Below are 12,005 nucleotides of genomic sequence, written 5' to 3' on the forward strand. Positions count from 1 at the left end.
GTCCTGTGATATTAGGGTTTGCACTCGTTATGATTCAGGTTGGAGATATCTATAATTAATATTAACACGTACATTTTGCAATTTTTAAAAGGTGTTTTTGGAACCCATCTTTGCTGCTCTTTCCCAATAAAATTATAGTTTTCTTCTAGTAGGATAACTATTTAAAAGACAATAAAAAGGAGTAAATTGTTTATCATATGTTCTTCCCTGACAAGGATTTTTACTTCAAGAGTCACTGCAACTTTCTCCTTGCCCACCCCCAACAATTGAATGCTTGTATTTTATCATAGTCTAAATCTTCTTGAATTCTTGTTTTTTAACTTTCTGGCCTTAGTACCTTACTATTGGTGCTTAATAAATTTAGTTGAAATGAAATGTAGAGATAATCTTTCAATTTAGTATTTATTTATTCTCACTTTGTACAATGTTTTTTTATACATTAATAAAATATTCTTGTTTAAAAGTAAACAATACCCCCCAAAATATAGACTCACTTGAGCAATAAAGGGGAGAGAAAAAAATTAAAATTAAAAAATTAGTAATAATTGTAGGTATGGCCAGGTAGCGCAGTGGACAGAGCATCAACCCTGGAGCCAGGAGCACCCAAGCCCATATCTGGCCCCATATACCCAACAATCACCCAGCTGTGTGACATGCAAGCCACCCCAACCCCACTGCCCTGCATAAACCAAAAAAAAAAGGAAAAAAAAAGACATAAAATAAAATAGTAATAATAGTAGGGGCGGCTGAGTGGTGGACAGTGCACTGGCCCTTGAGCCAGGAGCACCCGGGTCTGAATCTGCCTCAGACACCCAATGATCACCCTGCTATGCAGCCCCAGGCATGCCACCCAGCCCAATTTGCCCTGCACCCCCCCCTCAAAATAATAATAATAAATGTGCTTCAATCTGTGTTCCAAGACCAACTCTGTCATGGGTGGATCACATTCTTTATGATAAGTCCATCACAAAAGTTACCTCCAAAATTTTCCACCATTGCCATTGCTGATTGCAACTCCCTCCTTTCATATTTCTCCACTACCATGTATTTTCTCTCTCATTTCACTCTGACTCTTCTGTAGGGTGGCTGAGTGGCGCAGCAGACAGATCCCCGGCTCTGGGGCCAAGAGGCCCTGAGTCCCCATACCACCCCTTAGGCCCAGCATCCACCTGGCCCTATGGTCCCAGACAGGCCATCCAATCCCAGCCCCTTGCAAGAAGTGAAAAAGGAAATGTGTTATATCTGACCACTCTCCCCCCATGGTCCATCCTCTCCTTCATTCACATCCCCACCCCTTTCCCCTGTCCCCCCCCCCCCCTTCTTACTCCAGATGTCTATACCCCATTGAGTATATATGCTGTTTCCTCTCCTAGCGACCTCTGAAGAGAGCGAAGATTCCCTCATTCCCCCTTGCCTTCCCCCTTCCATATCATTGCAATAGCTCATTGTAATAAAGAAAAATCTTATTATATGAAATATCTTGGCCTGTTCCCCCTCTCCTTTTTCTTTCTCCCATTACATTTCTTTTTTCTAATGACTTGATTCTTACACCATATTTTATCTTCAAATTCAGCTTTCTCCTGTGCTTCATCCATAAAAGCTCCTTCTACCTGTTAATTGAGAAGGTTCATAGGAGTATTATCAGTGTCATTTTTCTATACAAGAATATATGCAGTTCATCATCATTAGGTCCCTCATATTATCCCCCTCTCCTCCACTCTCTGTGCTTCACCTGAGTCCTGTATTTGAAGATCAAACCTTCTGTTCAGCTCTGGCCATTCCAACAGGAACATTTGAAATTCCCTGGTTCATTGAAAGTCTATCTTTTTCCCTGGAAGAGGACATTCAGCCTTGCTGGGTAGTTCATTCTTGGCTGCATTCTAAGCTCTTTTTCCTTCTGGTATATTATATTCCAAGCCCTGCGAGCTTCCAATGTAGTTGCTGCTGAGTCCTATGTGATCCTGACTGCAGCTCCACGATATTTGAACTGTGTCCTTCTGGCTGCTTGCAATATTTCCTCTTTGATTTGGGAGTTCTGGAACTTGGCTATAATATTCCTTGGGGTTGGTTTTTTGGGATCTCTTTCTCAGGGGGATCAGTGGATTCTCTCCATTTCTATTTTGCCCTCTGCTTCTAGGATATCAGGTCAATTTTCCTGTAGTAATTCTTTGAAAATGATGTCAAGGCTCTTTTCCTGATCATGACTTTCAGGTATTCCAATAACTTTTAAATTAAATTACCTTTCTGTTTTCCATATCAGTTGTTTTTTCAATGAGATGTTTCACATTTTCTTCTAATTTTTCATTCTTTTGCTTTTGAAGTATTGAATCCTGATTTCTTTTTTTTTTTTTTTTGTAAGGCAAACAGGGTAAAGTGGCTTGCCCAAGGCCACACAGCTAGGTAATTATTAAGTGTCTGAGACTGGATTTGAACCCAAGTACTCCTGACTCTAGGGCTGGTGCTTTATCCACTATGCCACCTAGCCGCCCAAATCCTGATTTATTGTAAATTCATCAGTCTCCCTGAGTTCTATTCTTTGTCTGAAGGATTTGTTTTCCTCAGAGAGCTTTCTTATCTCTTTTTCCATCTGGCAATTTCTGCTTTTTAAAGCTTTCTTCTCCTCACTGACTTTTTGAATTGTTTTATCCATTTGACCTAAGCTGATTTTTAGCATACTATTTTCTTCAGCATTTTTTTGGATTTCCTTGACTAAGCTGCTGACTTCATTTTTATGTTTTTCCTGCATCTCTCTCATTCCTTTTCCCAGTTTTTCTTCTAACTCCCTCATTTAATTTTCAGAGTCTTTTTTTGAGCTCTGTCATAGCCTGAGCCCAATTTCTGTTTTCTTGGAGTCTTTAGATGTAGGAGCTTGTGCTTCCTCATCTTCAGACTGAGTGTTTTGATCCTTCAGACAAAATATTTCTCAATGGTGTTCCTCTTGTTTCTCTGCTTGCTCATTTTCCCAGTCTGAGCCTGTTTTTGGAGTGCTTCCTGAGCTTTTGGGACACTCCCACAAGGGTCTCAGTGTGTGAGGCTCTGTCCTCCCTCCTGGTCTGTGAATGACCATAAGCGCCCCCCCTCTGCCACAGGGCCGAGGTGGGGGGGGGGCCTAGACTGGGATCAGGATCTGAATGTGGTCAGAGCCCCAGAGTCCTGTTCCAGGGGCAGAGGACAGAGCTCAGCAGTTTATCTCCTTACTCCCCTCCCTAGGTTCAGTGGGCTCATGCCCTGGGGGCTCTTGCTTACTGGCTCCTCCTGCTTCTTTTTCCTGGATCTGGACTGCCTTAGCCTTGCTGCTGGCTGTGTGCCCTCAGGGCTGGGCTTCTATTGCTCACTCTGGCAGAAGTCCCCCCCCCCCCCAATTTGTCCCCAGTGCTCCCCAGGGCATAGCTCCGGAAACTCCCCTGATGCTGTGAGCCACGGCTCCCAGCTCCCTGGGACTGCCTCCGGGAGACTGAAGTTTTTTTGCTGTGGCGGGCCACCCCTCTGGTGGCCCCCCCTCCAACCCCGGGGAGCAGAGCCTTTCTACTCTTTTCCAGGTTACCTTGAGTAGGAGAACTGCCTCACTGGGTCCCTCTGTGGGTTCTGTCTCTCAAAAATTTAATTAGAGTCTTTAGTTTAGAAGTTTTATGAGAAAGTGCCTAAGACATCATCCTCTCTTGTCCCCATCTTGGCTCTGCCTCAAGAGGATCTTTCAAAAAACTACTATGAGCTGTGTTTTTAGCAGAAAAATATCTGTGTGTGTGTGTGTGTGTGTGTGTGTGTGTGTGTGTTGGAATTGTGATTGATATTTTTATGTTGCCTTAAAGATGGAAAATCCTCAATGCTTTCAATCCAAAAAAATTCTTTATAGTAAGGCAATGTGTCCGAAAATTTTTGCCTGAAACAATTTTTACCTCAAAATAGATGTTAATAAAAACAAGTTTTTGATTTTTTTTCTTAGGAGTGCACTTGGTGATGGAAAGAGGGCCACTATTCTGAAATACAACTGGCCAAAGGTTAGTGTCTTCTGTATTGCTTTCTTTAGTGTACAAATAATTTTGTAAAAATTAAATCTGCTATACACACGCATATGTGTACATGTGTATATGACTTCATGATTTTGTTTTCTCTAATAGGTATTTAAGTCAGATTTTATAATTGTATTTTGATTTTTCTCTTATATTTTGGGACAGTACAGTATTTAGAGACAATAAGTTAAAATTTAAGATTAGATGTTAGAATACAAAATATACATTTTCATTCTTACTATTCTTAGCATTATTATTGGGATTTTTTTTTTTTTTTTTTTTGGTTTTTGCAAGGCAGTAGGGTTTAATGACTTGCCCAAGTCACACAACTAGGTAATTATTAAATGTCTGAGGCTGGATTTGAACTCAGGTCCTCGTGACTCCAGGGCTGGTGCTCTATCCACTGTGCCATCTAGCTTCCCTTATTTTTTATATTTTGATAATGTCTATTAATAGTATCTATTATTAATCCATAAAAAAGTAACTGGCCATTCCTGGTCCCTTGTGATTGTATGCAGCTTATTTGCTGTCAAATTTAGGTTCTTCAGGGCAGCTAGATGGCACAGTAGATAGAGCACCGGCCCTAGAGTCAGGAGTACCTGAGTTCAAATCCAGCCTCAGACACATAATAATTACCTAGCTGTGTGGCCTTGGGCAAGCCACTTAACCCCATTGCCTTGCCAGAAAAAAACATAAAAAAAATTTAGATTCTTCTTCTTCAGAAGAGGCAGCATGTAATAGTGGATAGTGAAGAAGACATAGATTGACCATATCTCTAGTTTCCATAATCAATGATGTTAGACTGTAAATTGTACATTGTGCCTTGTTGGAAGCTAGACTACTTACTCATCTGGAGTGTCTTATACCTATAAAATCATAGTTTTAGAACAAAAAAAGTTAGCCTTGTAGGAAGATTCTGTGGTTTGATTAAAGATTATAACACATTTGCATAGATAAATGCTATTAATAATAAACATTTGAGGTATAGTTCATACTATATTTCAAAGTTGGTTCTAAGTAAATAATTATGATAAATTATATTTTATCAAGAGTTCTCTCTCCAATGAAGAGTTTCACTGAAAACCATTTTAAAATTTAAAATAGGTGATGTATAATTCTTTAAGTTTAGCTCAAAATGATTAAAAAAAATTCATGATGAGATTGATTATGATTTAAAACTGACACAGGAGGCCTACAATTTTATAAGGAAAATTTTTTATTGTAGTTCTTTTCCCCTTTGGGAGTTGCTACAAGGGAATAACTGTCAATGACATTTTATTCTATCCTACAGAATGGAATAATTGTCATATTAATTAAAGATGGTATTTATAAAACATTTCCCTTTTGCATACTCTGTGCTGCATACTTTGGGGGGTCTACAAAACAAATATAAAAATATCATTTCTATTAGGAGTTATCTTCCAGTAGTTCTATGATATAGTTTTCAGCACAACACTTTGTATGAAGGGATATTTTATTTTATTTTAAAAGATATTTTATTTAAAAGAATGTTCAAATCTAGTAGTTGGTTAGGCCTTAGGGTCTTAATGTCTCCTTCATGTCTAGGAAAATAAAAACAGGTACCATTGTGATGTCAGCATATAGACTTGATGATGCTCTAGGACATTAATTTCAATCTTTGAAGTAGAAGGGAATCACATTTAACTTAAATTCAAACATAGAAGGGCTTGAAAAAAATGGAGGTGGGAAAGAAATAATATTTTAAATAGTGTATATAATTCTGTTCAGTGAGGATGTGCTTCAGAGTGAGTAAACTAATAAGAAATGTTAAATACTCCTTGTTACTCTGAGGTGTTCTTTTTTTGTAATTTAAGGCAATGAGGTTAAGTGACTTGCCAGAGGTCACACAACTAGGCAATTATTAAGTGTCTGAGGCCGGATTTGAATTCAGATTCTCCTGACTCCAGGACTATCCACTGCGCCACCTAGCTGCCCCTCTTCTATGTTGTTTTACCACCTTTCCCTCATAGACCCTACTCGTAAATCCTTCACGTGGTAGGATGAGGGGAAGACGGAAGTATTGGTAGCCAGTCTCAACTCAAACTCTTGAGTCTCAGGCTAACTGACTTAGCCTTTAATAATGAATCTATAGGGGGGCGGCTAGGTGGTGCAGTGAATAAAAGCAACAGCCCTGGAGTCAGAAGTACCTGGGTTCAAATCTGGTCTCAGACACTTGATAATTACATAGCTGTGTGGCCTTGGGCAAGCCACTTAACCCCATTTGCCTTGCAAAATCCTAAAAAAATAAAATAAAATGATGAATCTATAGGCAGCAGTGGGTAGAGCTCTGACCCTGAAGTCAGAAGGACCTGAGTTCAAATGTAATCTTACTAGCTTTGTGACCTTGGGCTAGTCAGTCACTCAAATCCTTATTATCTCACATCCAGGGCTATCTCCAGTTGTCCTGCTAAATATCTGACCACTCAACCCAGATGACTGTAGAGAAGAAAGTGAGGCTGGTAACTGGAACTTAGCACAGCATCCCCTTACTCAAATCCAATTTATATACTTGTCATGGCATCATCTCCCTGATGTCATGATCTTCTTTGAAAATGAAGGACAAACATCAGTATTATTATCATTATATTATTATTATTATTATTATTATTATTAATCTAAAATGCTGAATTCCCTTATCTACATTACTATAACATGGGGTAGGCTGTTCATCTTGGAGAACTACTATAGAGAATAATTTTGACTTTAGTCTTACTGACTCTACTATATCTGCCTACCCCATCAGTTTCTAAATATAACACTGATATATCCTTGTCTACTTTCAAAATGAAAGTATCTTAAATATATTGCTTGTGTGAATTATTTTTTTTTTGGCTGCTTGTAATATCTTCTCTTTGATCTGAGAGTCCTGTAATTTAGCTATAATATTCTTGGGAGTTTTTGGGGGCGATCTCTTTCAAGAGGTGATCAGTGGATTCCCTCAATTTCTATTTTATTCTCTGCTTCTAGGGTATCAGGGCAATTTTGCTGGATTATTTCATGAAAAATGAAGTCTAGGTTCTTTTCCTGGTCATGATTTTCAAATAGCCTGATAATTTTTAAATTATCTCTCCGGGATTTATTTTCTAGGTCAGTTGTATTTCCAGTGAGATACTTCTCATTTTCTTCTAGTTTTTCATTCTTTTGGTTTTGTTTTATTGTTTCTTGATTTCTCACAAAGTCATCAACTTTCTTAGCTCCATTCTACATTTGAAAGAGTTTTTTTCCCTTCAGAGAGCTTTATTATCTCTTCTTCCATATGGACAGTTCTGCTTTTTATGACATTCTTCTCCTCTGGTCTTTTGGACTGCTCTTTCCATTTGACCTAAACTGGTTTTTAACATGTTCAGGGTTTTTTTTTTTTTTTTTTCATATCTCCTTCACCAAGCTGCTGACTTGGTTTAAATGATTTTTCTGCATCTCTCATTTCTCTTCTCAATTTTTCCTCTACCTCCCTTAACTTGCTTTTCAAAGACTTTTTGGAGCTCTTCCATAGTCTGAGACCAATTCCTATTTTTCTTGGAGACTTTGGATACAAAAGCTTTGACTTTGTCATCTTCTGAGCGTGTGTTTTGGTTGTGTATGGGACTAAAGAAAATGTCTTTGGTCGGATTCTTTTATTTCTGTTGTTTGCTAAGTTCCTCAGCCTCTACCCTGTACTTCCAAAGCTTTTGGGGGACACATTTCTCCAGGGACCTTAATTCCTCCATTGTCTTGTGAGAGGCTCTGACTACTTTCTTGCCTGTGTTCTGGTCTATGGATGACCACAGGCCCTCCCCTCTGCCTTGGAGCAGTAAGGAAGGGTCCCTGCTCCTCTTTGGTAGTATGGGGGCCCAGACTGGGCCCTGGATTTGAGTATGGACAAAACAGCAGAGTCCTCTCCCAGGAATAGCGGAGAGACCTCTGCAGTCTCTCCCCACCCCCTCACCATCTGTAGACTGGGCTCCCTGGAAGCAACTGCTAGGTGGCTGTGCAGGTTTCAGGGTGGGGCTGCCTTGAGGCTGGTACTGACCTGGGCTCCGCTCACTCTGGAAAATTGTTTCACTCAATCTTTCTGTGGGTTCTGCCCCTCTTGAATTTTGTTAAAGTCATAATTTCCCAACATTTGGAGGTTTTGGAGGGAGAGCTTCTCAGAAATACAGCCTTCAAACAATTATCTTTGCTCCCCAGTAATCTTCTTTACCCCCCTTCCACACTTTGATAGGGAGGCACAGATCGCCCCATAGGCTCCCACACAAATATTTTACTTTTGCTAGCATGTGATCATTGATTCTGTAGAACCATGTCAGGAGCAGAGAAAGGGAATCAGATTTTTTTTTTCCTATTTGATGTGATCAGGTTAAGAAATCCTAAGACTGCAGATACTCTGTCCAGAGTACTCACTCCACTCTCTGACAACCCTACAAAAATGTATCAGAAGCTAATTGGTCAGAGAAGTGAAGTACATGATCTACACAGGAAACTGGGACATAGTGATAGTAAGAATGGTTGAAGAAGGCCTGAAAAAACATAAACTGAAATCTATGTGGGGAACCAGTATGTCTCCAAAGCTATGAAGCTACATTTGGCAGAGAGCAAGGACAAGGGAAAGTTAATCTTATGGTGGTCTAACTCTCAGGGACTTCCTCATGTCAGAGGACTACCTCAGCATCCATAGAGTAAGTGACAAGATAATAGAAAGATACAAGATTGAAACACCAAAGATTTCAAGAGTAAGAAAATTCAGTTGCAAATGTAAAGTATATGTTTCTGGGTCACATGACTAGTTGGAGGACTAGACATTTTCTTCAATCTTCACCAGCTCAGAACTCCCCCAGCTAAAAATTATGCTAAGTAAAATAACTGCATCTCTCTTTCTGCAGGCCAAGATAACAAGAAGCCTAAGGAGGTAATAGCCTGATGAATTAGTAGCAGAGAAATCTAATCCTTAGTCCCTAATGCCCTCATGTAGTACACCTTCCGCCACAGGGGCTTGTATTCTGAGATCTACTTAGCAATTTCCTGGCTGCTGCTGTTAGTGTCTCTGTCAACACAACTTGCCTCTGCCTTCATCCCTCCATTCTCTGGCAGCAGGCTGCAAACTGCATCTCTGCACTATTCCCAGCCCCGCGTAGTAGAGGCAGAAGCATGTTCTGCTTGGAATGGCATGCTGCTATAGAATCACTCAACAAAATAAAAAAATCAAAAAAAAGAGGAAAAAAGATTTGAATTATCTTAGAGAGGGAAAAAAAGAGTTAAAATAACTTGATTTTTTTTAACAAAAGGAAATTAATGAGTTAACCAATACTCCAATATTTCTTAAAGGGATAACAGACAGGAGAGAGCAGTGGAGCACTTGAGGATAAGGGGAAGAGAGTCTTTTCAAATAGAATTGCTTTAAGTCAAAATGACTGAAGAAACATTGCACTGGCTATGAAAAACAAAAAAAAATCCCAAGGAATAAAAATAGCATTAGATAGAAATTAATGGAAGATTATATAAACTTAACTCATAACTTTATCTGTGAGTAGATTCAATAATCATTTTTGTCTAAACAGATGTTAATACATTTACTTAATGGAATATTTATGTATAATAAGAAATGGCATGATGAAGACAGAAACAGACTTATTGTAGTATAGGCTCATCTAAATGAAGAATGTCTGGCATACAGAAATAGCTTTATCAAATTTAGTGTTCAAAAGAGGAGGAGGAGAGATGAAAGCAGGGACATTCTTGATATATGATTCTCATGCTAGTGAACAGCATACAATGGGAGGGAGATGGGGAGGAGAGGCCAAATGGTATCATCTGTGCTCTGATTGAACTGTGTGTGTGTGTGTGTGTGTGTGTGTGTGTGTGTGTGTGTGTGTGTGTGTATGTGTGTGTGTGTGTATAATTTGAGAGAAAGAGCTAGTATCTTACAAATGGGAGCCCATTCTTTTATCTATAGGACTAGCAAAGTGAAGATTTTTTCTAATTTCTTTAATAAGGAATAAGGGGCAGAGAAATAGAAGACAATTCCAGTGTTGTCTTTCCAGAAAGAGGTTTAGAAGAGTTAGTACCTAGCATTAGCCTTGGAATCCTGGGAAACTGGAATCAAATTGGCTTTTACTGTTTAACACAACAGGATCTGATGAAGTCAGATATGGTAAACAGTACACACAATGTCTACAATAATGAATTTGAAATAAATGCAATGGGGAGAAACTGGAAGCATTCATGGTAAATATAGACACAAAGCAAAGATGTCTCCTCACATTATTATTTGATATCTTTCTAGAAATGCTTAGTTTGCAAGAAGAAGAGAAAGAATTTAGAACCGTGAAGAAGAGATATGACTTTCCTAATTTGCTGATGTTTTCTTTAAAAATCCTAATTGGCAAAGAAACTAATTAAGAAAATTCTGCAGCATTTCAGGCTATAAAATAATAACACCCCCCCACACACACACAAATCTATGTTAACATAACAGAACAGGGGCGGCTAGGTGGCGTAGTGGATAAAGCACTGGCCTTGGAGTCAGGAGTACCTGGGTTCAAATCCGGTCTCAGACACTTAATAATTACCTAGCTGTGTGGCCTTGGGCAAGCTGCTATGAGGGCTTTATATTTGATCCTAGAAATGATTAGGCACTAGATTTTATTTGAGGAGAGTGTAGTTAATGGTGACATGGTCAGGTCTGCACTGTAGGAAGACCATTTTGACAGCTGTGTAGATGAACTGGAGGGAGTGATACCAATCCAGGTATGGGGTGATGAGGCCTACATCAAGGTGATAGCAATGGTAGAGGAGAGAAGACATATAAAATATTTTCAAGGTAGAATCAGCAAGACTTCTATTAAGATTCAATATGGGGGAGGGAGTAAAAGAGGAGGAGTGGAAAGAAACATCTAGTTTCAAGCCCGAGTGATTAGGAAGATAGTGGTTAGTAGTATCCCCACCTGTCAGGAGGCTGGGGCCTTCTCCAAAGGGGAGGATTTGTACTTGTACCTTTGACAGCTATGTAGTACAGTGGATAGAGCACAAGCCCTGGAGTCAGGAGGCCCCCAATTCAAATCTGGCTCAGACACTTAATAGCTGTGTCAAGTTACTTAACCCTGATTGCTTTGCATCCAAGGCCTTCTCCAGTCATCCTCCTTGTTCCTAGACTCTGGAGGGGAAAATGAGACTGTTGAATTCATTCAAACCCAGTTCATCTCCCTGTTGTCATGATTGTCTTCCAGATTGAAGGACAAGCTTCATCAATAATTAGTTTGATAAGATATTTAGAGGAGAAACAAATCACAGGTCATTTCACAGGTATGGCTAGGGAATAGATTATTAAATACAGAGTAAGGCAGTTAAGAATTCATAGATAATTTTGATTATAGGAAATTAAAAAGTTTTTACATGATAAAAATTAATGTGCTCAAGCCAAACTGACCTATTACCTAACTGTTCCTTTAACTTAGCATTTCATTTTCCATCATTATAGCGTAAGAAAGGGAGTCAGAGATAGAAGAACTGGGAAATCTTTCTCATATTTCTGATAGTTATCTTACATCCAAAAATATTAGACAAGTAACCAAAATACATATGACAAAAATGCTTTTCCCAATAAAACATAGTAAATATATATAAACATAATTTTTGTTAACGAATTGCAAAGAACCATATGAATATGAAGAATGCCTCAAATTACTAATAATAAAAATAAAAAATTTGATTAACCCTTGATTAATCCTCATGCTCAGTAAATTGATAAAAAATGACAAAAGGTGAAAATAGTTAACATAGGGATTATGGAAAGTCAGAAATGCTAAAGTATTGCTGGTGGCACTGTGAATTGGTACAACTATGCTAGAACCCAATTTGAATTTTTTGTAGAGTGATAAAAATGTTCATATCATTTTAACCCAGAAATTCCACTTTGAGACATTTTAAATGAAACAAAGTAAAAAGTCTCCAGAAACTCTCAAAATAATGATAGCAGCTCTTGGGCTGGAGAACTAGAAC

At 38.8% G+C, this 12,005-nt stretch overlaps 1 protein-coding gene across 7 annotated transcripts in view; it reads left to right on the forward strand.

The window, feature by feature from the left end:
• The window catches only part of TTC3 (tetratricopeptide repeat domain 3), a 187,913-nt gene that overhangs the window by 46,200 nt on the left and 129,708 nt on the right, over positions 1 to 12,005 (forward strand). For 6 of the 7 annotated variants that reach the window (XR_012473988.1, XM_074213971.1, XM_074213968.1 and 3 more), the window contains exon 11: positions 3,944 to 3,998. Coding sequence is in view for 5 of the 7 variants with exons in the window: in XM_074213971.1 (XP_074070072.1) it covers positions 3,944 to 3,998 (55 nt within the window). In the remaining 2 variants the exon portion in view is untranslated. Of the gene's footprint in view, positions 1 to 3,943; positions 3,999 to 8,890; positions 8,917 to 12,005 lie in introns of those variants that run through there. The other variant, XM_074213972.1, reaches the window with a different exon arrangement.

This window comes from Macrotis lagotis, chromosome 1, assembly GCF_037893015.1.
Source record: "Macrotis lagotis isolate mMagLag1 chromosome 1, bilby.v1.9.chrom.fasta, whole genome shotgun sequence".
In the NCBI taxonomy this organism is placed as follows: Eukaryota; Metazoa; Chordata; class Mammalia; order Peramelemorphia; family Peramelidae; genus Macrotis; species Macrotis lagotis.